This window comes from Branchiostoma belcheri, unplaced genomic scaffold, assembly GCF_001625305.1.
Source record: "Branchiostoma belcheri isolate BF01 breed outbred unplaced genomic scaffold, Haploidv18h27 scaffold3, whole genome shotgun sequence".
Taxonomy (NCBI): Eukaryota; Metazoa; Chordata; class Leptocardii; order Amphioxiformes; family Branchiostomatidae; genus Branchiostoma; species Branchiostoma belcheri.
In genome coordinates this window covers 5,349,112-5,374,605 of record NW_017803909.1, presented here as the reverse complement: position 1 = coordinate 5,374,605, position 25,494 = coordinate 5,349,112, and the positions used below count along the sequence as shown (strand labels likewise).

Below are 25,494 nucleotides of genomic sequence, written 5' to 3'. Positions count from 1 at the left end.
GATACCTAATATATTAATTATATATGGGAACATATATATCATAATTGAAATCGACTGTAGAAGTTTATTGGGGAAAATTGTAACGTTCTGCCTTTTATCTGCCGGACAACGCAACAGGTGTAGTTGGGTGGAAAAGTAGACCGTACAGGGACGCCACCTAGCGATAAAGTGATGCACCTCTCCATGTTTGTATTGATTTCGTGTCCAATCGGCCGTTCCAAAATGGCCGCTACGAGTCGCGCCGGGTCGAGGTACACTGCGCCAAAGTTTGCACAGCTATCAGCTGCTTATCGCCTCTCTTCTCCCACATAACCTGCCCGAAGCTGAACCATGACCCCAGAGGAAGACTCTCTACACGCCGGGCAGGACGGCCTGGCTGACATCAAGCCGCTCGGAGAACTCACGATGCTGGAAAAGGCGCTTCGAAGGCCGTCCTTGGAGGGGGAGGAGGGGCACAAAACTTGCAATTCCCTCTACATGTCAACATCGATAGTCGGGCTGGTGACCCTGTGCTGCTTCGTCCTGTTCTTCAGCAGACATTACATCAAGGAATTCATCTTATGGTTAGAAGGTCTAAACGGTGGGCTGGGAGTCATTCTCTTCGTCGTCCTCTTCACAGTTGTGTCTTTCCCGATGACATGGGGCTACGTTGTTCTGAACATCTCGGCCGGCTACTTGTACGGGTTTTTAGAGGGACTCGTCATCGTTATACTGGCCGTCTTCCAGGGGACTTTTGTCGCACACGTCATGTGCAAGAGATTCTGCGGAGATTTCCTTTTGAACAAAATCGGCGGGAACGCCAACTTGACTGCCATAGCGAGAGTTCTGGAGAGTAACAGCGGGTTCAAAGTTATCGCGCTCTCCAGACTGACCCCGATTCCCTTCGGGCTCCAGAACGGCCTGTTTGCGGTGAGTTACTTATTAGTGAAGGCACATACCATATGTAGGTCACATCACGTATCACCCGATGCTATTGTTATCAATATTGTTAAAAGATTCCAAATCTTTTATGTACAAAATGTACTGATGTACTTTTAATAGGCTGCTACCAGTAGTTAGTGCTGATTAGAAATTTACTGTTGTGTTTACATTTGCTGAAAGCTTGTTTTCACTCGCATCTCGGTGTCTATCTCTGAACAAGGTAATTCAAGAAGAAGTTGACTAATAGAAATAAAGACCTTTTGGATCATTGTAAACTTGGACCATTCAACTCAGTCCAACACCATTAGGGCTAGGTGTTGGGTTAGGGTTAGGACTTGACCAAGATTATGGAGTAGGACAAGGAGGTCTTCTTTTTGAACCTCCTTGGTTAGGGTAAAGGTTGTTGTTAGGGCACAACCTAGGTGTAGGTCTGACTTGAGATTAAGTCATTAACAACAGTGGTCCGACTGGTCTGTCATCCAGCGGGTGTGAGGTAGGTATGTAGCCCAGGTGACTCATCCTCCCATGCCACGCCTCCAGCACAGTTGGACTGTGTATGTCAGCAGGAGATGAGGTGACCTAATTAGCTGAAAACATGGGCAGGCCAGTCCAAGGATATAACTTGCTTCTCGGACTCAAGAACAGTATTCCTAATACCAGTCTTCCTTGCAAATCTCTTCAAAACATACACAGGGTAATATGGAGTTTTTGTAACAACAGTGAGGTTCAAGAGCCGCTAACAGATCCATTCCAATGGGTCCGGACCGTTTGGCATAGTCATTAGCGTGCTTGTGTCATAAGCTGGCTGCCCGGGTTCGTTGTGAGTTTGATTCCCGGCATCCCGGTAGTCAGGGGTTTTCCTGTTTCTACTCGCTCCTGGTTGTTTCACCGGTTCCCACACCGGGAATCGAACCCAGGCCTTGGCGGTGAGAGCACCAAATGGTTGTTTCATTTTTACTTAAACACTGTCCTATTCTGTTTGTACTTCAGGTGAGCAAAGTCCAGACGTTCAGGTACATGACTGCCTCCACCCTGGGCCTCCTGCCGACACAAGCTCTCAACACGTACATCGGGTCCAGCCTGCACTCCGTGGAGGAGGTGGTGGATAACCCCTCCAGTAATGACTACATCGTGTTAGGGGCACAGGTCAGGAATACTTCTCCAAGCAGATATTAGGAAAGAATACAGATCACATTCCCATCAATGGTTCATCAATTCTCCAAGCAGATATTAGGAGAGAATACAGATCGCATTCCCATCAATGGTTCATCAATCCTCCAAGTAGATATTAGGGGAGAATACAGATCACATTCTGATGAATGGTTCACAAATTAGATTCATGTACATTTAATGTGATAATGGCAGGAAGTTGCCCCCTTCACACCTTTGCCTTCAGATGCTTTCATTTGTTTCAACTTTGTTATTAGGGAATAAGGGTGTCATGTCACACTAATTTACGATATAATTATGGCTCAATGTGTCATTGCTACAACCAAGGACATTGGTTCCAATGTCCTTGCTACAACAAGGAGGTTGTAGGGAGATTATGTCCTTGGTTACAAGCTACAACATATGGTGACTAAGAACTCATGATCAATACATTGTTATTGTTACTAAGAACTATCATTAGAAGTGCTGAGAGACAAGAAGATTGTATCTGTCTGAACTAATTGGAATTTCTTTTCACCACAGATTGGACTAAGTGTCCTGTTGATGGTGTACGTTGTAAAACAAGCCCGGGTCCAGCTCAACAAAGCTCTGCTGCAGCACCAGCCCCACCTTTCCTCAGGCACCACCCTCACCACCTACCCAAAGAGGCTGAACAGTCAACAAACCAAAGATCACCTGCACCTCATGGAGATGGCACAGCACAGGAGAGATGGGGAGCTATCCCAGCAGGCCAAGGGGCTGCAGCCAGCCAATCAGAGCTCAGGCTCTGAGGAATTCTGGGTAGCGGATGAGAGGCAGCAGTAGTGCTACATCCTGGATGCAGGGTTACTGCCGCCCCCACCAGCCTCCTGACAGATTGTAGCAAACCGTTTGAACGAGATTTTAATTTATAAAGTGAGATTTTAGTTTATAGCAATTGCTGATGAAAGAGTTCAATAGATGTGTTTGTGTGCATATGTATTTATACATGTTGAAATGATTAGCACATTTGCCAACACTGCAAGTTTAAATGGCATGATTCCAAAGGGGTATTAGACAACCATGTGCAATTGTTGAGGGAATAAGCCTGTTAAGTTTCTTTACAGCTACCGGTATTGTTGCCATACATGATTATCATATGTAACAAAAAAAGTTAAAGTTCTTTAATAGGAATTTTGTCGTACAATATTCCGGTATATTGTGATAGGGGATAACAAGATTTGAATTTAGATCATTCCATATTTGACAAAGTCATAAACCAAAAGTGCCTGTGAAGAACCAAATTTTAAAGACGAAATCACTTCTTGAATGCCAGTTCAAACAATTAACAACGTTAACATTTTAATTTATTATCTTTACACTTTTTTTTCTATCTTGAAGACTTGAATTCTTGATTTCGTGCTGAAAGATTACATAAGGTAACAAGGAAAAGACTAAATCAGTGAAAAATTTGATGATAATAATTATATATTATATTTTTTTTAGTCCTTAATAGTTTTGTAGTATTTCATAATACCAATGATGTGCCAGTAATGGACCAGTATGTTATGATGTTTTAGTACATGATTGTTCTTGACAGTTACATTGTGAATATGTGCGTACTTTCATCCATATTTCAATGATTAAAGAGACATAGTTGTGGAGAAACTGTAGTCAAAGCCATCATGAATAAGTTCTGTTGTTGAGTTTGCCTCAAAACTCAATATACTGGTTACACTGACATTGTCATTTGATATGGGCTGATGGTCCTTTTATACCAAAACAGACCTGTAGCATACAGCTGCTGCCTTCCATACATATAATTAATAAGGCCTGAGTAGGTCATCTATTTTTTCTTTCTTGTGTTATAATTAAATATTTATAAGGGCATCACGTACAGGATGTTATATGTGTGATGCATCTGTGAAAGTTATATCGTCATCCCCTATGCTTGTACCTTTTGTTACAATGTTTACCATTTGTCAGTGCAATACTAATGCATGGGTTATAACACTGGCTTCCTGAGATTTTACCTGTGCAAATTGTCTACCTCCAGTAAACACCTGGTATAAATTAAGGGCTCCTTCATGAATTCTGTTTGGTGGTTTTGTTCCGTGAATGAGCAAAACACGGTCTTGCATGATTAACCATGTGTTTTGCCATAATATTGGGCAGACTCGGTAAACAAACCAAGTCCTGTTTACAGATAAATATAGCTCACTTTGAAGTATGATGATATGCCAGCAGATATTGATTGTGTTCTAAATATGTATGTCTGGTACAAGTGTGAGTAGTCAGAAAGTAGTGGTAACAAAAATGAACCTAGATTCAAAACTGCTGTCATTGTACCATTATGTGATTACATGGATAGCAAACTCAAGGTATTGTGAGCAATTTTATCACTGTTCTTGCCATTGATATAAGTTATTTTTAAAACCAGCAGTATCTTATAAATTATTATATTCTTTGTTTGACAGTGATATCACATAAAGTTGATAACATTTTTAAAGGTGAAAACTTCAGTTGAAGTTGCCATCACATTATCTTCACTCCATAATGGTAAAAAGAAAAAAAATGAGTTTGAAATACCTTCTTTTGAAAACAGCAAATTGACAAAATTCCTTTAATTTGCCCTAGTGGTGCTAGAATCTATATGTATGCTGTTTGCTGTTTACATGTATTAATATGCTAAGTTATCAGGGGAGTGTTTGTTCAACCTTTAAACTTGTGAAATGCAAGAATGAACACGTGGAACAAATTAAATGTGCCATCGATTACATATTTATGTAGAGTTACAAGTTGGGCCAGTTGACATTAAATACAATGTGGTGAATTCTCTTTCTGGTGACTCAAATCACTCTTGTCAATCACTCATGTGAAGTTTATGTACATGAAATGGAAACTCAGACTGATGGGTCTTCCATACTTTTATTGTGAGCCTATCTGATCCCTCAACATCCAGTAGACACTATAAATTAATGTATTACAAGTACTATTCAAGTGTGTCCGCACAGGTCACAGTTGGAAGTATGGACTAAACCTGATATCGATGAAACAAACTCCTTTTCATGGTGTCATGGTTACTTTATGCAAAACAATTTGTACCAGAGTATATGAACTTAAATGATAGTATTGAAGGAAGTTGTGACTTCAATGGTTTAATAAGAGTTGACAGATTTCACTTTTTTTTTCAAAATTTCAATACCCCGGTATGAGTAAAGAGGGCCTTGTTAAATAGTCACTATAAATAAATTGTGGACAACAGCATTCTTTGTGCACGGGTAAGTTTCTAAGCCTTGTGCTGAAATCTTACATGAAACTTTCACAAGGGAAAATCCCTGCAGAATGTTAAAGTAAAGCAAAATTTAACCCTGAGACAGAGGCATGACATCCAACATACTTGTCATAAAACTTAACTACATGACTCACTTGCATACATGGAATACAAGAGCATTTGTAACCATGATAATGACGTAAAGTAGATAAACTAAAACTAACTAAAACCACAATAAAAATCTTTAAATCCCACTTATGCAAATCTCAAGGAAGGTGTGGAGAAACATATATCTTTTCATGTAGGTTAGCTATAGTTAAATAATATATATAACCTAGACAACCTTATGATTTCACCCATTTTAATAACTTAATACTGAAATGTTGCTCAACAGAACAAAAATTTCTCTCCTTTCTAATAAGGGATTATATAGGCTTGGCAGGTTTTGATATTGGGTGTAAGTTTTTCCTATATATCCATACTTGTAGTAGAATTGCAATGTCTATCCCAACTTGTAATAACCCACATATCCAGAACTGCATAGGTGCCTTGTTGATGATGAAGTAGGCAGTCTTAAAGGTGTCACCGCTGGTCCAGAAACCTACCATCTTTACACTGAAAAACAAGAAATCATGTTATTATATATAATTCAAAACAGACTGTGTTTCAAATAGTTTTTGTGAAGTTACATGTACACAATACAAAGCTAAATGCAAAGACTCAATGACAATCACATCTTGGTGACAATCATAATCACAAATTGGTTACCAAATTGGTAAAGTGAAGGCAGAAGATATGCGCAATATCTAGTTCCTCCTGCTTATAAAGTGTTTATATATTTATATTGCCATCATGTGATGTTGCCCAATCAATAAGGTGTATGAACAGGTCAAAGGTGTTTCCTCATGTGGACTTTGTGCTGCAGAAATCACACACATGGCCAGGTGTCTACATTCCCACTGTCCTAGCATACTAGTACATGTACTTCTCACTAGGCTATTTGAGCATAGGGGCCCCCTATGCTGTGATTTGGACCCCTATGCTGCTGCTCAACCAGCATAGGGGTGCTTTTTGAGGGAGAACCTTTATAAATCTTGCAAAAAATTAAAATATAACATTAGAATGAAGCTATAGCAATGGGAAAATCTTAACTTCATAAAAAAATCTGTCCCTCAATAAGTGAGAAATAGTATCTTTATGAGTTTCAAAATTTTTCAGCTCAATGCGCGACTTGTGCAGCAAAAGTTGCCCTTCTGCTTCTGTACCTGACACCTACGCTGTGAAAAAATCCTGGTGAGAACCCTGCCCAGGCTAGGATCACCTTATTCCTATATGTCACCGTGTTGTTCCCATCATGCTACCCATGCTTACCTCATCCCCACTGTGCACTTGTTCTGGTAGTTTCTCCAGAACTGGGGTGCCCCCAACAGAGCCTCCACAAACACTGCCAGGAAGCCCACAGTCTCCACATACACAGGGAAGTCCAGGCACATGTACGTGATGTAGCCTCCAATCAGCGTGAACACACACATAAACTGGATGTAGTCTCTGAACTTGGTCCACTTCCAGAAGTACCTATGGTCAAAGTCTGGTAGGAAACAAGGAGAGCAATCACTCATTACTATCGGTAGTCTTAACAGACTATGATAAACAAAGGCTTAGGACAACCACTTCGTAGTACATGTACAAAAAGTAATACATCAATTTTCCCAGTTTTTCACATAAAATGCTGAATAGTACATAATGTGCCTATTGTGTTCTTCAATACATTTCAGTATTTCCCTATAAAGGTGACTATAAAAAATGAACATTCTTTATTACATTCTAAACATATGATTATGAGATTAGTCTAGTCAGACCTAACAAAATACAGGATTATGATGTTTGCATAAATTAAGTGTGTGTGTGTGTGTGTGAGTAAGTGAGTGAGTGTGTATGATCTGTCAAAGGTAAAGAACCTAGACATATGATCAGATATATGTAAGATACCTGAAAATTAGGCATACACCAAGCACCAGGTGATGAAGCATACATGTACGTCAATCACACACAGAAAGGTACTATCAAAAATGTACCAAGACTAATAATAATAAGGTTTCTTCTTCAACAAAGCAATATCTTAAGACATCAACAGCACAAGTGCCACAATGGCTAGTAATGTGTAGCATGCTGCTAGATATAAGCTACACCTTAAGGAACTTAAGGAAGTGCTCATACTTTGTACAACTTGTAATGGGATCTTGAAACAGACTAACTAGCAACACCACTGACATGCATGTAGATGTACATGTATTCTGTTCTTGGATGGAAAGTTTTACACAACTTAGGATGTCCCCAGGCTCCACTTTGGTATCATATGCGACTTTGTAGTTTGTTTAGACTGGTGAATACTAGTATGAAGGATCGGGTGGACGAAGCCCAAAAGACTGATGACATCCTCACATGCCACTTTTAAAGGAGCTCTCCACTGCAGAAGCGGGTATTAATATGATTCGTCAGAGAAAAAGAAGTGTCAAAATCTCTGTACCCCAAGACAGGCTTAGATTTTCAACATTTTGTGAACCTTCCTACATGTAAATGTGTGACAGTCACTCAAATGCTGCTGTTATGCCAAGCCCATCTATTGTTAGCGAGAAATTGTGCCCAAAGTGGACCATACAGGCAAACATACTGTATATTAAAAGCGGGTCTGTATGAAGGTACATGTACATGGATTTAGAAAAGGATTATTGTCGAAAAGACTGCTGAGGTAATTTAGCCAAAAGTCGGGTGCCTTTGTATCCCCCCAAAAAATTATCTATCAGAAAATAATACCCGCTTCTGGAGTGGAAAGCCCCTTTAACAGTTCCATACCCACCCAGGAACCTGTGAGCAGTTTCAGGGTCAGTTTGACTGCTGGCGTCTTTCAGACCAGGTTTTCCCTGCTGTAGCTCAGCTGGACACACGGGACAGGAAGCCCAGAAAAGGCAGTGAGTAAAAACTTAGAGTCTTTCAATCAAAGGTGTAAAAAAAGTCCCAAAACTCAATAGTCATTCTTACAGGATGAAATGTCTACATCACCATAGAAAACCTCACTTGATTTTATACAAACTAATGTTAAAACACAAAAATCACATTTGATAGTGATCAAGGACTTCATCTCCATGCAATTTTACAGGACAAAGAACTCTACAGATTTGAACAGGATCTGAAGTCTGAATTGAGTCTTGTTATTGGCGACATTACTCAAACTTGATTGTTACATGCAAAACTAAGCAAAATTAAGGCATGCAGAGGGGTTTTACTAAAGGGGTGAACCAAAAAATTACAAGGAAAAGGAGACTTAATGGGTAAAAAAATTCTTAGAAACTCTAGATACATACTTATGTACATATTACATACCACATTCATGCCTTTTTCTAATTTCCATCCCCTCAGCAAATTCAAGGAGTTCCTTATTTTCCTCTCTGTTGGCTTTTTCCGGGGACAAACCTTCCAACAAAGACTCAGTGGCATGGCCTTTTAAGGGAAATATGACATTCAAACAACACACTTAGAACTATACATGCTTGGCACAAGATCCCATTAAAAGTTGCATTGCAGTGCGTCATTGCAGTTTCAATTGGCAACATGCATAATACCAGAGGATTAGAGAAAGAACATGAAGATACTAGAAGAATGACAGAACACTGAAAGTAGACATCACAAAGGTCTGTATGTGTGCCATGTGTATTTCCTCTATACTTAGCTCTGAATGAAACATACTTGTACACTGTACTAATAGTAATACCCTGGCTGTTGTAACCCAAACTAATGTACTAAGGCCTAGGAAAAAAAATGTTGCATTTCCTGTTTCAGTCCTAAAAAATTAGGGTCTGTAGGTAGGGATTTTTTTTCCTTTTAGACTTAAATGATATCTATTTAGGGGTCTAACTTATACATTACATTTTAACAAAGTAAAAGTTGCATGAGGACACTTTTATTTTCAGTGTAAATGTCTGAAAACCAATTGTACAATGTTTCATCACTCACATGTCAGATGATGGAGCTAGAAAAGCTCGAAAATTTATGTCCCTTGCAGGGGTCCACCAAAAAAAGCCTACAAAACAGGAAAAACAACATTTTTTTCCTAGGCCTAATAGTAATACCGTGGCTGTTGTAAGCTGAACTAATGTACTAATAGTAATACTGATATTCAGGGAGCTACTAGTATGAAGCTGTAAGTGTCTCTGTCAGTGTGCTGTTATACATAGACAGTATACCCACCCAGGAAGGCTCTCCTCTTGGTAGACATCTCATTCAGCTGTGTAACTCTGGTACACAAGTGTAGCATCACCATCATGGTGAAGTTCATTATGATACTCTGGGCCAGGAGGGGGAGCTCAAAATGAACTCCAAACCTTTGAGTATACAGAAAAGAAATATTAATTTGATTTGATTTTAATTTTGATTTATTGAAATTGTAGTTTACAATACAAGTTGGACACAGGCAGCCGTTGCTGGTGTTGTTTCTCACACATAGAAACAAATACAGGACAGGACAATACTCACTTTTACTTAAGTGAGGAAAGTCCTGTTAAGTGCCTTTTGCAAGGGCACAAAATCGGTGGCATGTCAGGACTCGAACCCGGGACCTCTTGGTTCAGAGTCGAGCACTCTGCCATTGCGCCACACAACCCCACCGATATATGTAATTATATAATGAACCATATCTAATCATTGAAGTTTTAAAAATCATGAATAAAAAAACAAAATTATTTCTACTACAGGTATTGATCTTACTCACCAAAAGAATATCCTGAGTGTGTTGGCTAGCAGTAAGGCCAGACAGACATAAGTGGAGAACCCCTCTGCATTCTCTGTCCTTCTGATCTGTCTGTACTGTGGAACATAAGGCACAATGCCACCAAAGATCATCGCTCCCGATGCGATCCACGACACCAAGTCCATTATGGACACCTCCGATAGGGTCAGCCGAAGTTCAATGTTATCCATATTGTTTGTCTTGCACACAGACTGTGTATGAGGACTATTTTCTGCTTCAAATTATGATTTTTTTTTTCAGGATACAGGAATAAACGTCATCTGTTCATCTTAAATTGGTAGGTAGTGTAGCTGATGATGGTGGGTTGAGCTTTATATGGGTGCAGTCATGTGTTCTTCCAACGTATCCAGGGCAAAAACCGGTTCTCTAATTATAATGGGCTAATTATAATGGGCCGGATTGAGCGTAAATATGATGTCACTGTAGCCACGCCTAACGACCAGTCACCTTCATGGTACGGTCTTCTTCAACTGGAAAGTCTGTCGGAAAGAGAAAAAAATACGGTAACATAAGCGGATTGGTATAATATTTGCTTGCAGTACATCACGAAAACACAAAAATTCGCAAAACAAACAACATATGCTTTGACTACACATACTCACGTAAAAATTATCAATCAACTACATGTATAACATTAATACTAAAGTGGAAAATAATTTGCTGGACGATTGATACATCTGTATAATTTGATGCGTTGATCCACAGATACTAGTTAATCATTTCTTTGTTGTCCTCTTGGGATCGATATCAAATTGCAAACATAGAGTCGGACAAACAACAGCGGATTATCAGCATATTCTCGAGGTTCTGTGATTAGAATTTCGATGGAAATTCATCCCAGGTCTATCCTAATCATTAGCGAGTAAAAATATCACCGATAGGATCTATCTTGCGCTGGAAAATGGACAAAAACGCAAACATTACCTCAGAATCGGTGCGAAAACAACCAACTTCCGCCATGTTGGCACAAACGTATGGATCTCGATGCTGATTGGTCAGTCTGGAAGGTCAAAGGTCGCATATCATGTTAAGCGAAGGACATAGACACATTGGACATGTGAACTGAACTAGCTCAATTTCTCTTCAATTGTCCGATTTTCTCAATGTTACCTGCTCAACCGAACCATTTTTGGGAAAAAATTAGACTTAGGGTTGAAGTTTAGGCCGTTTTGCATGGTTATCTTGTCAGTGAAACATTGCAATTATGTTGTCAAGGCTCCATCCTCACAAGCCCATCAAAATGGAGATAGTGGCATTGGCCGTTGGAGCTGTGAAAAACGTGCATAGGTCCACAAATAGAGAGATGAGTACGAAACAGCTTCAGTTCCCCGTACAGATGGATGTCCAGGTCCTGAGTAGGAAGTTTTTGAGAGCTGCAGGCCCGCCGTGTTGGCAGCCGTGCCGGCTGCAGATGAGAAAGGCTGAGGACAGGGGGAGGAGGGAGGTGGTGGAGAGCAGAGATGGGGGGACAGGTGGACAGCTGACCGTCGGACAGAGAGGTGAACCCTTATATTAACTATTCATCTTATACACAGATTGCAAAAAAAAAAAATGATATAAAAAATAAAACAATGGTTTATTGTGGGGACTCAAAACAACCATGGCAATCAGGCAGCTTTTTGGGTGAATTATAGTACTTAGTATGGTATTACAAAGAGAGAATATTTACACTTAATTTACACTACATATTAGCACTTGATCAAGACAACTTAAAATGCCTCGTGTTCATCTTGCACATATTAAAACCATATTGTTACTGCGTAGGAACATATACATGTATTGTTATCACAAATGTGTATGGAACTTTCCACTTTGTACCATTCATGCTTAATGATGAAACAATGATACATTTACACTTTAATGCTTCTTAATGATATCTACTACTAGAGTAATGCTTCAAACTTTATGTTGATACATGTGGTCCCAGTTACACAGTAATTAAGAGTAGATATAAAAGTCATGAAATTGTTAATAATGATTTCCACTTTCCTCACAGTTGTGAAGGCAGGGAAAGACGTGACATACCTCGGTATTGTGATATTTGGAGTTGGGGTGATGGGGCTGCTGTTCTACGCCATTGGTCGAGAACTGTTCTCGGGCGGAAGTATCAACGGCATTTATACTGATGCTATGAAAAGGTGCAAAGAGAATGAAGAGGTAGGGAGAAGACAAGTTATGTCTTTGAAGTTGAAAAAAGTACATGTGGAATGCTAGAAGTTTTGGTCTGCAGCCAACAAGTTAGTATGTTTACAAAACATTGTTTTTGCTCTGTTCTTCTTCCTCTTCTTCTCCAAACAAATAAGGTCAATGACGTGAACCAGATGTCTGACAGTCTATCACCATACTAGTACCTAGTGTTGGGTTACATCATGTTGCAATTTTATAGCGGGAGTGATTTAGACTCCTTTCTGGCCATGTGTTTGAGTAAAACAGAGCATACCATATGCAGTCGAAATATAAGCAAGTGCAAATTCAGTTGTCTTCGAAGTATACCATCAATACTTCTTTTGAGCCTGATATGCTAGTGCTTTGCTATTTGAATAGTTTTTGAGGTGTGAGTAATTAAGTATGTTGCTGTCTGTAGGTGAAGGTTGCCTTAGGTACACCTATTGCTGGTTTCGGAGAGGAAACTAGGAGAGGAAGGCGTAGACATCCAGCGTAAGTATGGTTCATTATTTAGCAAATGATCTGTAATATTCTATATACTATATAGTTATCTTTGGTGAGTGGATATCTGATATACTGAAGGATTAAATGTCTGCAAAGGTTTTCAGTCACTATAAATGGATTTTAAGTTTCTTTTTTGAGTTCATGTATTTTTCTGCAATTGTTTAGTTACACAGAATACACGGATGAGACAGGGAAGAAGCACCTGCGGATGAAGTTTTACCTGAAGGGAGGGAGTGGCAGACGGGCCACTGTACACCTGGAAGTCACAGAGGTGAGGATCCTGTTTATCATCTTGTTTTCTTGTCTATGTGTTGACCATCTGAATGTTGGAGGCAGATGCCCCCTCATATAGCAGTTGTTATTTGGTGTCAATGAAAGCATACATGTATTGTTATTGTTTCAGAATGACGGAGGGAAGTATGACAGTTTCCGGTACCTATTTGTGCAGCTAGATGCCTACCCACACAGGACCATGATTATAGAGGACAACAGATGATGTTTTTTTCTACAACATTTAGATGGTGTTGCCAATGCTGGAAATAGTTTTGTTACTTAGTTGTCAATAGCAGACCTAGAGCTGCTTTGGGACAAATTTTGTGCATAAACCATTTCTGCCTCTCAACCATTCAACCCAAAACAGTACCCACTCGTGTACTGGTGGATTTCACATTTTCAGCCTGTATTGATGACATGCCTTTTACAGCATATTCAAGATTTTTCACAACCAATTGAAATTGATATACTCATTGCAGCATGGCTGCTAAAGTAGCTAAGGAAAGTCTGATGTAGAAAGTCTGAGTCAAGGCTGTGACTATAATGTACTGCCAGTTACAAAAACATTTTTAAGTAAGGACTGAGGTGAACAGCATACCAAAAAATGACACAACAGATTTATTCTTGTCAAAGTAATGTAGAAAACATTTCATAGAAAATATACAACCCCCTCTTAGTTTAGTAAAATTTACAGAACTTGAGAATTCTTTCATGATGGTTAAACAAGAAGCATACAGAAATGTCATGTTCTGCTATAGAACAGTACACATAATGCTAAGATTGTACACTAAAAGAACAGACTATGTCATTGATATTTACACATTTGCTTGTTCACTGCATAGGAATGACTACTATATATACACACAACATCTGATAAGGTATTCAACAAACCAGGATAAATGATTGAATTAAAAGTGACCTTTCAGAGCATAATTCAGAACAAATTCACACTCACTGAGAATGCTGTCTATAATTTTTCTTTATAAAGCTACACAAAGACAACATCAAGCAACAATATCACAATTTCAAGCAATTGGGTCTATTTGTAATGGTTTTTAGTACTGTTGATGTTTGTATTGTAATGTACAATGTGCTATGGTAACTTGATTCTTCTTCAACCTTGCTTGAACTTTTTGGTTGGGCTGTCCACTACGGTGTTCAAGATCTGATTCTCAAATACAAAAGTCTTGATTCTGTCAAAGACAAACAAGAAGACCAACAAAATGGAGATGTACTGCACCCAGCCCCACTTGATGAGCTGCCAGAACCCTGGTCTGTATGTGAGATCTGGTTAAGGAATCAATTGGCTGTAAAAGTAGAAAGTGAACTAGAAAGGTAACATTGCAAAGCAAATGCATAATGTTATATATCTTTGCATATGGTCTGCACTGTTAATTCTTACTCAAACAAGTACACCATGTTCATATATATGGTGACAGGAGTCTAAATCCCTCCTGCTATAAAATTGCAACATGATGTAACCTAACACCAGTTACCATGGTAACAGATGTCTGGTTCAGGTCATTGACCTTAGAGGAAACAGAGTAAAAGCAATGTTTTCCTTTGGTAAACATAAAAAGAACCCTAGGTGAAAAGGCTGTATCAATACTGATCATGGCACAAATTATCTTGAACAAAGTTATATCTATTTGTGCATTTTAGTTCACGACAATATAAGCTCATGAAAGGATATAGTATGGTTTCCTCTGGGTATCTGACAGTGGCTGAGATGACAAAAGGCTGGCCAGTTGCTCTCCCTGTCCTCCATACTGGGTAGTATGTCAGGAAGTTGGTAGAAACTGAAAACAGAAGAATAGTTTATCTGCCAATGAGAAGAAAGCACACTGAGATTCAAAGTAAGTGTGTGTAAATGATGACAGGAGAACAATGGAATGGCAACTAACTGATATGTACACGATGTACTTACCATTCCTACCACTGTAGGACTCAAAGATTGTTCTCAGATCGTATGCAGTTGGAAATATGCTGGTACTGTCTATGATGGAGGTCTGTACAGGAAAAAAAATTGTCATGAACCTACTAGTATCATATGATTACCAGACCAAACTAAGTCAATAAGCCATGGAAGCTACTGATTCTTTCACACTCACTATCACTATCCAGGATTTGATTATACTGCTGCTGTTGTCACAGGGGTTGGCAGCAGTCGGCTTTACTGAATTCAAATGATGTAACATATTGAACATGATTTTAAAAACTTACTCAACAAGTACAGAATATTATGCATGGTTGTTTCCACTTCTACAGTGGAATTAGAAACATGTTCCTCAGAAGGAATTAAAGCCACACATACGTTAAACCTGGTGTCCCTGCCTGTGTGTGCCAGCGGGTACTTCTGGTGTAACCTCAGGTCCCCTGCCACAGTCAGGTCAGCTCCGGGGAGGGGGGAAGTGTGGTGGAGGTATGCCATACACTCCATGGTGAAGGTGGAGAAAATCTGTGGAAGAAACAAGGCTGTTAAAGCACAGCTGTTGTTGTTGTACCTTATGTGCTTTGCAGCATGTATCATACTGTATGACAGTGCTATTTACAAATAGCAAATGTTTGTTTTGTTTTGTTTTAGTATCTCCATTAGTGTGAATTTCATGCTACTCTTCCTGGAGTCCGTAGTGAATAATCAGACAAGTATTTGGACCATCGCACACCGGGGCATTCCCCAACTCTTTTTCGAAAGGTGTGGTGGGTTCTTTAACATGTGGGGTGTGGCTCTCCCCAAACACATAGACCTCCATCATGCCCGTAGCCAGGATTTTGAATGGGGGGGTTCTTCCCACTGCTTGAGGGGACCTCGAGCGCCGTAGGCGTGAGGCGAGCGCCGAAGGCGTGAGGTTTCTAGGGGGGTCCGGGGGCATGCTCCCCCGGAAAATTTTGAAAAATGAACCTTCTAAAATGGCATTTCGTGCGTTTTTGAGAGTATTTCAAAGAAAAAATCACAGATAAATTTTTATTCAATGACAAAGAGGGCAGTTTTTCCACGATTCCAGTCTATCTTTTCAACAAAAATCTTGGACCTTTTCATAAAAAGTGGACCAAAAAGTGGACCTTTACATAAAAAGTGGACCAAAAAGTGGACCTTTGAGCCTTGTGGGGGGTTCTTCCGAACCCCCCGAACCCCCCCTGGCTACGGGCATGTCCATTTAATGTCCTATCCGAGGGACGTCTCTAGCGGAAGCTAGGTACACATTTGCACCTGAGTGAAATGATTAAAATTGAGTTAAGTGCCTTTCCCAAGGGCACAAGATCGGTGACCAGGCGGGGTTCGAGCCTAGGACCTCTTGGTTCCGGGCCAAAGATGCTACGGTAGTACCACTACACCACACGACCCCACAAAAGTTGCATCCATGTTATTCATATTCCAATATGAACCCTGTTGTACTAACCTATCCTCTACCATCCCTACTTACGTAAAGTCTGTACTGAAAGAACAGCAGAAGGTCGACACTGTAGACTTCCTCTGTGTCCAACAAGGGAACCTGTATTGTCATCTGTAGGGCATCAGACTTCCCATCCCTGTTAGAGTCTTCCTCCCTGGACTAAAAGGGTGACGAGAAGAGAATGGTTTAATAAAGCCATCAACCATTCAGTCATGACTGTAGTGATATGCTTCTTCATTTTGTCATGGAACAGTAGACCTTTCTGTAAACCCACGGCCACAGATGCTTGGAGGTTTAAAAAAACAATTTTTTTTAATCTCCTTGGTATAAGTTGTAAAGGATGACAGGGTTCTCACCAGTATTTTTTCCCAGCATAGGGGGCAGGAAAAGAAACAAATTGAAACTCATAACCCTGAGACACTATTTCTCACTTACTGAGGAAGAGAGTGGAGTTAAGGTTTTCCCTTTGCCATAGCATAATTCTAAAGTTATATTTTCATTTTTTTTTGCAAGATTTATGAAGGTTCTCCTCCCAGAAACACCCCTATGCTGGTTGAAAGACAGCATAGGGGTCTAAATCACAGCATAGGGGGCCCCAAGGCCTGGTCAGAACACTGGATACTAGTAAATTCATCAAGCAATGACAAGCATATAAAGTACAATGTACACAGAGATTCCATCAGTGTTACCTTGACGAGTGGCACCCTGACCCTGCCCTGCTGCAGTTGGTTGAAGTTCTGATAGGTGCTCCACACCAGGTAGTCTCCAGTCTGAGAGGTCTGCAGCAGCAGCAGGACCTGGTGTTTAAAACTCACATCGGGCTGCTCTCTGTACGTCGCCTCTCTCTGCCAGAAACCTACATCAACGTTTATCAAATGTAGTCTGTATCATAAATTTACTATCTCCTATATTACTATACATGTAATTTACTCGAAATACTGGGTGCACTTAGTGCACCCAAAATTGGAGCTGTGCACCACCCAACTTTTTTTTCTGTGCACCCAAATATTTTGTCGGTATTTTGTCGGTATATCAAATGTATAATAGTATGCAGGATATTCTTGACATCTACGTGTCAGAAAATTATAAAATTTTTGTTGTAGTACTTGTTTCAGCTTTTTAAGTTATTTTTAGGTCCCATTTCAGATTCAAGCTCAGAAGAGGAGCAGTAAGACCTGTAATTAGATTTTGTTTTATATGGTGCACCGAATTTTTTTGTGCACCTAATTTTTAGGTTGGGTGCACCATCATGATATGATAAACAACATACAGACCCGATAGATAGATGGAAGAAGACTGTGAAACGACAACAACCTTCAACGTTTTATTCTACTTCCTCACAACATTTTAAGGCTTACCCTGACTCCTGTATGCTACCAATATCGGCGGAATGAATGTCAGGAGAAAGCACGCGAACACAAATATCGTCGCTTTTGTACAAATGCTGGTTTTGTAGCGATGTAAAACGGGATGAGCGTAGATTTCTACCACCGCCATTTTTTGAACGTGAGGAATGTGAACGCATCAACACAACTAATTAGGAATAAGGCATATACACTAAATAGAGATAATTTTTTAATGGTAACACTACAAATTTTATTTTATCGTTAATTTTTGATAAAATGTAATAATTAGTTCGAAACATGCTTACAGTAGGATATTTTGCACTTAACATTGCATTTTGATGCGTACAGGTCAACTTGTCTACCGAAGAGGTTTGTGGGTAATTTAGATTATTTCACTCGTTTGGAGGGGGTTTCTGAGTAAAATATATTTTAGATTGTTACCACATTTTGATGCTCGAGATTGCAATTATTTATAAGAACTTACTTTGCATGTTAACTTTAGTGTGTTTTTATGATATTTTGTAGGCCAAAGCCGTGTAAAAATCATTGACACGCGAATGGAACGGTCCGTCTGGTTACGTCATTCCGAGAATTCAGCTGATCTTCAGTCATCAAAACAAACTGGGACCTGAGTCATAGGCGGAAATTTTTACGCATTTTCACCCGAAATTCGACACGAGGAGGACATCTTCTGTAGAAAATGAAGTTTCAATACAAGGAGGAACACTCCTTGGGTAAGTACACGTGAAATTTGGAGCGAATATTCCCTCACTTCCGTAAAATTTTAGTTAGAAGGTGTAGTCCAAAACTTGCTGGTGCAGCTGTTGTGTCAAATTTTGAGGTGTTTTCCGAAAGCTACGCGGTGTGTAGCTTCTGTTTTTCGTGTATGACGAAATAGCAACACGTTTCAGTGCCACATTTAAGGAACACGTTTGTTTTTAAGGTCCTGATTTGGTCCCCATGTGCTGAAAAAACATCTACGTTGTCTGTAATTTATGAAGAAATCATATACTTAGTACCTATCATCAGTGATGATGACATTTTGGACTTTGTCCCACCCTTGAGTTAGTGCAGACTTGAAAAGGGAAAATCTAGGACAACCTCTTGGACTTGTTCCAGTTTCGATGTGTTGTTACTTCTTTGTGTGGTCTACATATGAAATTTGATCCGACTTTAGATGAAAAACTATCCATCTGCCGTTTCCCATATAAAAAGGAATCGCTTAATTGTACTAAAACAAAGAGTGTCATATTCAACTTTTTGTCACCATTGATAACCTATTTTTCTAATGATATAGCAGAGGCCCTTATCTATCTCATGTTATCTTTTAGTTTTCTCATGCACAAAATAGATATATATTGTAATTTACAATTACATGTACACATATTTATTTTGTGCATGAGAAATATATGAGCAACATCAGTTATTAACTGCAATTATCAAAAGACTTTGTGACAGGTTGATCCTCATGAAATATGTACGATCACGTATTGAGCACTGTGCACATTACTAAGTAATACATGTCAGTATATTTGTTTACAGAACAACGCCAGGCAGAGTCTGACAAGATCAGAAGAAAATACCCTGACCGGATACCAGTAAGTTCATGTTTCATTGTGTATTTTCCCTTTAGGCACAGCAAGTAATTTCTATGGATGACATCAGCGCATGAGCAATATGTACTAATCCGACGTATTTCATGTGACTTTTTGTAACATGCAAGTCGATTTCTTAAATAAACTGAAACTGAAAGCGCGCACATGAATTTTCGCCTGATTTTGGAAAAAATCACGCAGTGATATGTGATGTTCTCATTGAATCAAAACCATTAATGTACAATTATTGAGTCAAAAATTTTAAATGTAGGAACCTTGCTTTTTTGGCCTGCCTTCTTTTTTTTTTTTCACCCGCTCGCATTAGATTGGGAGTCTGCTGAGGATGTCATCCATAAAATAGTGACATGTTTTGCTTGGCTGTAGTATGTTTTCTTATCTGACTTTAACAACAATAATAGATCTTTCTGGGAAGTGAGAGGAAATGGACATAGTGTAACATGTAGTAAACAGGATACAAACACAAGTTTTGGCATTTTGAAGTGATTAGTCATTAATTATCCTGATAAAGGTGACAGTGGTTGTTGAAAATTCGATCTCTGTTTAATATTTGTGTTGGAATAAAGTTCAACATTTTATACTACCAACACAGATGAACTTTCATGTTAACAAGTTTTGGCTTCTTTGGTTCTTCCATTATATTTCCATTAGTTCAATTTGGCTGGCTTCCAATAGGTGTCCTTGTGTGGGTGTGTAGTGATGTGTGTGGTGAAAATATAATCAATTGAAGTGCCCTAGGGTGGATTACTGTGGATACTTGACCTTTAACTCTCAGGGTAACATGTTAGGACACATCTGGGACAAGGGTGCTTATAAGGACAAGGACATTGGAAGGTCATTTCAATCAACACCTTTTTATGATTTTTAGAAACCTATGACAAACACATGATGTAACAATTAGCACTGTTGTCAGTGCAAATGATAGCAGAAGTACATGTAATTGTATGTACTTTATAACATGGCAAGGACCTGGCTAGTGGAGGGTCATTAAGTCCTGATGCTGTTATATTACAAAACAATTTTCTCTCCTCCATATTTACATGTTAGATAATGTTTCCTCTGCCTCCCAGGTGGTAGTAGAAAAGGTGCCCAACTCTCAGATCCAAGACATTGATAAGAAGAAGTTCCTGGTCCCGACGGACATCACCGTGGCACAGTTCATGTGGATCATCCGCAAGCGCATCAAGCTGCCTTCGGAGCGCGCCATCTTCTTGTTCGTGGGGAAAGTCCTGCCGCAGTCAAGGTACGTAGGCTGAAGACCATTTTTAATTTCTTTTCAATATCTTTACCAAAGGAAAACATATTGTTTTTGTTCAGTTTCCTCTTCTTCTCCAAACCAAAAAGGGCAATGACCTGAACCAGACTGTCTGTTACCATGGGAACTACTGTTGGGTTACATCATGTTGCAATTTAATAGCAGGAGGGATTAAGACTCCTGTCTGACTATATACATGTATATATATATATATATATATATGAATGTGTTTGAGTAAGAATTAACAGAGCAGACCATATGTGAAGGTAAACATTATGCATTTGCTCTGCAGATGTTACCTTAGGTAGTTTCTAGTTTGTATTGATTCAAGTCATATATCTGGAGCTTGTTTTTGAATAAATTTGCTTTCTAAGTATATGTTCCTCTATTTCATTCTTCTTCCAGTGCCAATATGGGTCAGATCTACAATGAACACAAAGATGAAGATGGATTCCTCTACATCGCATACAGTGGGGAAAATACCTTTGGATTCTGAAGCACAGAATCAACTACAAGGCTTATACGGACACATGTATGCCCCCAGACAAACTGATGATGCGCGACCAGGATGAACTGATGTACAAAGTTACAGATGTATTACAGAGATATCTCGATAACCAAGACATGTACAAGATGTTTTGAGTTGTTTATCTGTCCAGTCTGCATGTTAACTGGCTGAGGTCTATCTAGCCAGAAGAACATGTTTTATGCCCTATGGTGATCATGATTCAAATGTATTTATGGGTTTGGGAAATATCTGAAGTAAAACCTATTGCTGGAGATACAGAAAGCAGATAACAGCTGTGGAGATATATGAACTTTCGGGTGGACAAGTTGCCGTCCACTGGGTGAGGGGTTCTTAGAAATGTGAGAAACGATTGTATAGATTTGTTAATTGTTTACAACAAGTTTTAATACTATGGCCCTTTGCCTTGATTCCCTTAAGTTGTATTATTTTATCTTCTACTTTTATTTGTGGAAGCACTTTAAAAAAGGTGATAAAAAAAAACAAATGACGTATTAAGCAGTCCAAATTTCTTGATGTTGTCCTCTCTACCTCTAAGATTCGCTTTAACTTCTTAACTTCTGGAGCAAAAAAAAAAAACAGTGCTATGTTCATGTTCACAAAAACTCCCTTTGGTCATGTAACTTTTCTGCACAATGGAGTGTAGACATTATACAGTATGCAGAAGTTATTAGATATCTTAACACCTCTTATACTATAGCATAGTCATGAAGAGATAGGAACCTCTCCTCATTGTGCGAGTACTACTAGTAGTACTCAACCACAGCAGAAGTCTCTGTCAAAAAATATATATCTGTATTTTACAAGTTACAGTTTTTGTCATCGATCTAAAACATATCTTACAAGTGGTTGATATGTGCCCTAGGGTTTTATATTTTAAGTGCCAGAATGAAACAAGTTTTTGCTTTGCCAAACTAGTAGACAACTACTTTTATTTGTTTGTTTGTTTTTAAACTTTTTTAAAAATCAGTGTATTGAAGAGTGCATGCTTGCAGGTGGGAATGTTTGTGTGACGGAGAATGCATTATGATTAAGTCATGTATTCTACTAGTTTAGTACCTAAGTGGTGTATGTTCTTGTTAAAATTGTTTCAAAGGTTTATATGCAGAGAGTTGATCAAGCTGGCTTTTACACGATATCTATGTCAACAAGCTTATATAAATACTACCAGTTTGGTTGCTAATGAGCCCGAATTATGATTACTAGTAATGCTAGATAATATGAATAATATAACTGCAATGTTGCTTTTGAGAGGAATGGAATTATGCCCAAATAAGAGATGAGACTCCTTGCACTTATTTGCCAAAAAAAAGCTCAACATACAATCTCTACAGGTAACTTTTTTGACAAAAAAAATTATAGGATAAACGATCATCTTTGTGTACCTTTATTACATTCATATTGCTGCTTTCAAGGCAAAGTCTGTCAGTGTAACTCAAGTAACACAATGATCAGTGACCTAACATCTCCATTTGGATACAAAAGCATTGATGAAGAAAGCAGATTATATAGTGATGCAAGGATATTTTTGATCATCACAGGTACAGGTATGTACAAGATTCAAACAGTTGTGTACATGTACTGAATACTCAAACTTCTTGAATGACCGTATCTATCAAATGACAAATGTTGCTGGAAGACACTTATGTTGCTGTACCATATTGCCATACCAGTTGTACTGACATTATTTTATAATCCTCCTAGACTATTGTGTTCTGTCTTCCAAGTTGTTTATAGTGGAAGAAATAAAGCATTCCCTACTAGATACCTTAACATGAACCTGTCTGTGAATTAAGGTTTGTATACTGTGTTGTCAAGGGGGTAGAGTAGGGTCTAGACCTTTTAGCCGAGTGGTTAGAGCGTCGGAGTCTGAAGCTGGTGCTTGGGAGGTCATGGGTTCGAACCCCAGCCCGGGACCAGGGGTTTTAATCTGTATCTACTTGCTCCTCCTGTTTCTTACAGTGGTTCCCACACCGGCCCTGGGAGTTCTGGCAAAGAGTGCCGCTCCAGGGATGTCGAATTTGGAAGATTCGAGGACGAATCTTGAAAAGAAAAGGGGGAGTAGTGTAACAGTGGGGGTTTTATAGGCGCTACCAACTGACCCGGCTGATGGGTCTAGACCTTTTCAGTGGTTAGAGCGTCGGCATGTGGACTGGTGCCTGGGTTTGGTTGTGGGTTCGAACCCCGACCCGGAACCAGGGGTTTTATCTGGATTGGACTGAGGCCTTTTCATTCATGGACTGTCACTTGAAGTCTGAGTATTTGCCAGGAGACACAATCCATGTCTTAAAGACATCTAAGAAGCAGGTCCTTGCTTTGCAATGATCCACTGCAGCTGTTTTGTAGTCTCTGTAAGTGGACAGCTCTTCAGACCTGAGTAGGGAAGACAGTAGGCATGGAACATATGATTGCTATAGCCAACATTGTACATCTGCCTAAAACAAAACCAATTGAAAACTACACTGTCATAAAGGTTCATCTGTGTTGGTAGTTTAATACATGTTTAAAGTTAAAACTTTATCACCGGGTTAGTCTATTGAGGAAGACCAGGGTGACTGGTCGAAAGCTTTGGGTGAGAGAACTTTTTGTGTTGGATCTAAAGTTTTAACTAAAAACAAGAAACTACACTGATACACAACTTGAGTTAATTCAACTTTCAACATACACATTTGCTGAAATAGTAATCCATTTTGACATACCTCAGTGGATATGAATAAAAGTAGGAACATGTACAATGAAAAGAGGAACTAGCCTAAGGGCTGGTACTTTCCATGGTTTGTCAGTCTGTCAAGTATTGTTCTTGCCCACCTGTTTTGCCATCTCCTTGGATACTATTATAAGTTACGGTTGTGAAGCTTGCCTTTGGACAAAGGACTAAATAACATTGAACAGCTGTGCCTTTCTCTGCTATGCTTTTCAAAGTTCATGTACACAGGCTGCAATCTGGTGAAGTTTAATAGGATTTATGGCATTTATGTGGCTGCATAAAGGAGTACTATTACTACTACCTTTATAGTGAGACTCAACTGCAAATTTCGGAAAGGTACTAGTATTATTAATATACCTAAAGGTCAGAAGACATGGACTTAATGAGATACATTGTTAGAAAGTGGGTAGCTAGTGCTGATATGTCTATTTACAATAAAAGCTCTATTTACAATAAAAAAACATGGGTCCTCAAAACACCAGTACTTACCTTAACGTTGCAGGTCTGCTGTCTACTGGCAAACTGTTGAGAAGCTCTTTGAAGGTCTCAAAAAGCTCCTTTCTGCAGGTAAACACCCTTGGAAAAATAGAAGCTGTATAATAACTTCATTGTATTCCTCTTAAATGCATTTCAAGTTGTTGGTCTTTGTTACAGTATAGGATTTGTTAAAGTAAAAGATTCAAGAGATATTAGCAATATTTTTCAATAGCACATTTCATCAATAGTGAAAACTTCAAAGGATCAACTACTGTTTTAGGTTTGTATGTATAGTTGTTGTGCTCTCATACCTTGCCTGTGGACTGCCCATTGTCTTCCTGGTAGTTCCCTGTCTGTACCCGTTCACACTCACATCTGTGCACCTACCCGGGAAGGCAGCCCACATGATGGCTGTAGGATTCAAAGAAAACAGTTCAAGGATCACTTCAAAATTTAGCCATGTCATACAAAAGAACTGAGGTAAACATGTTGCTGTAATTTGTACTAAAAAGATAATTAAAGCACCTCAATAGCCTCAAGTAAAGCACAAGATCATCTGTATAAAGGAAGAAAGACTTGTTATGTTCACTGCAGGAAACATATTCTTTTTGCTCAGTTTCCTCTTCTCCAAACACAAAAGGTCAATGACCTGAACCAGACAGTCTATTACCGTGGTAACTAGTGTTGGGTTACATCATGTTGCAGTTTTATAACAGGATGGATTTAGACATCTGTCACCATATATATGAATGTGTTTGAGTAAGAATTAACAGAGCAGACCATATGTGAAGGTACACATTATGCATTTGCTTTGCAAATGTTACCTTTCTAGTTGGTGTTGATCATTAACCTGATTAAATTGCTTTTGCCGGCCGCCCAACATCCAGCCAGCCCCAGGCTTACCAGGCAAAGTGCGCGCACGGCCGCTAATGCGTGGCGCTATGCGCGCACGCGCAGCCATGACCCGATCTGGCAGGTTTCGCGTACCAACAAAATCCATAGTCGTACCAGTAAAACGCGCGCACGGCCGCTAATGCGTGGCGCTATGCGCGCACGCGCCGCCAAGGCCCGATCTGGCAGGTTTCGCGTACCAACAAAATCCATA

General features: G+C 39.4%; 6 protein-coding genes across 6 annotated transcripts in view; 3 read left to right on the top strand and 3 right to left on the bottom strand.

Moving 5' to 3' along the window:
• The first annotated feature begins 223 nt into the window (after nt 1-223).
• LOC109473904 (transmembrane protein 64-like) lies at nt 224-3,388 on the top strand. The gene is made up of 3 exons (XM_019774055.1): nt 224-909; nt 1,912-2,067; nt 2,614-3,388. Exons 1-3 carry the CDS (start codon nt 331-333, stop codon nt 2,893-2,895), a joined length of 1,017 nt encoding a protein of 338 aa, XP_019629614.1. The 5' UTR covers nt 224-330; the 3' UTR covers nt 2,896-3,388.
• A 2,294-nt stretch (nt 3,389-5,682) lies between these two features.
• Nucleotides 5,683-11,126, bottom strand: LOC109473905 (PQ-loop repeat-containing protein 1-like). The gene is made up of 7 exons (XM_019774056.1): nt 11,052-11,126; nt 10,089-10,606; nt 9,569-9,702; nt 8,705-8,821; nt 8,181-8,258; nt 6,695-6,911; nt 5,683-5,938 (listed from the first exon to the last, which is right to left on the bottom strand). The coding sequence occupies exons 2-7, from the start codon at nt 10,295-10,297 to the stop codon at nt 5,749-5,751; spliced, it is 945 nt and encodes a 314-aa protein (XP_019629615.1). The 5' UTR covers nt 10,298-10,606; nt 11,052-11,126; the 3' UTR covers nt 5,683-5,748.
• Nucleotides 11,127-11,187: 61 nt separating this feature from the next.
• Nucleotides 11,188-13,560, top strand: LOC109473998 (mitochondrial import inner membrane translocase subunit Tim21-like). The gene is made up of 5 exons (XM_019774193.1): nt 11,188-11,626; nt 12,124-12,284; nt 12,712-12,785; nt 12,963-13,068; nt 13,201-13,560. Exons 1-5 carry the CDS (start codon nt 11,332-11,334, stop codon nt 13,291-13,293), a joined length of 729 nt encoding a protein of 242 aa, XP_019629752.1. The 5' UTR covers nt 11,188-11,331; the 3' UTR covers nt 13,294-13,560.
• Nucleotides 13,561-13,671: 111 nt separating this feature from the next.
• LOC109473997 (transmembrane protein 231-like) lies at nt 13,672-17,994 on the bottom strand. Its single transcript, XM_019774192.1, has 7 exons — nt 17,824-17,994; nt 17,155-17,321; nt 16,496-16,624; nt 15,385-15,528; nt 14,998-15,079; nt 14,764-14,869; nt 13,672-14,350 (listed from the first exon to the last, which is right to left on the bottom strand). Exons 1-7 carry the CDS (start codon nt 17,960-17,962, stop codon nt 14,185-14,187), a joined length of 933 nt encoding a protein of 310 aa, XP_019629751.1. The 5' UTR covers nt 17,963-17,994; the 3' UTR covers nt 13,672-14,184.
• A 385-nt stretch (nt 17,995-18,379) lies between these two features.
• On the top strand, nt 18,380-22,978 carry LOC109473943 (gamma-aminobutyric acid receptor-associated protein-like 2). The gene is made up of 4 exons (XM_019774125.1): nt 18,380-18,545; nt 19,354-19,409; nt 20,495-20,667; nt 21,085-22,978. Exons 1-4 carry the CDS (start codon nt 18,512-18,514, stop codon nt 21,173-21,175), a joined length of 354 nt encoding a protein of 117 aa, XP_019629684.1. The 5' UTR covers nt 18,380-18,511; the 3' UTR covers nt 21,176-22,978.
• Nucleotides 22,979-23,332: 354 nt separating this feature from the next.
• LOC109473452 (tRNA-specific adenosine deaminase 1-like) overlaps nt 23,333-25,494 on the bottom strand; it is a 5,369-nt gene continuing 3,207 nt past the window's right edge. Inside the window, 3 exon segments of the mRNA XM_019773315.1 lie at nt 23,333-23,578; nt 24,402-24,488; nt 24,701-24,800. Coding sequence (XP_019628874.1) covers nt 23,449-23,578; nt 24,402-24,488; nt 24,701-24,800 — 317 coding nt within the window. The 3' untranslated portion in view covers nt 23,333-23,448.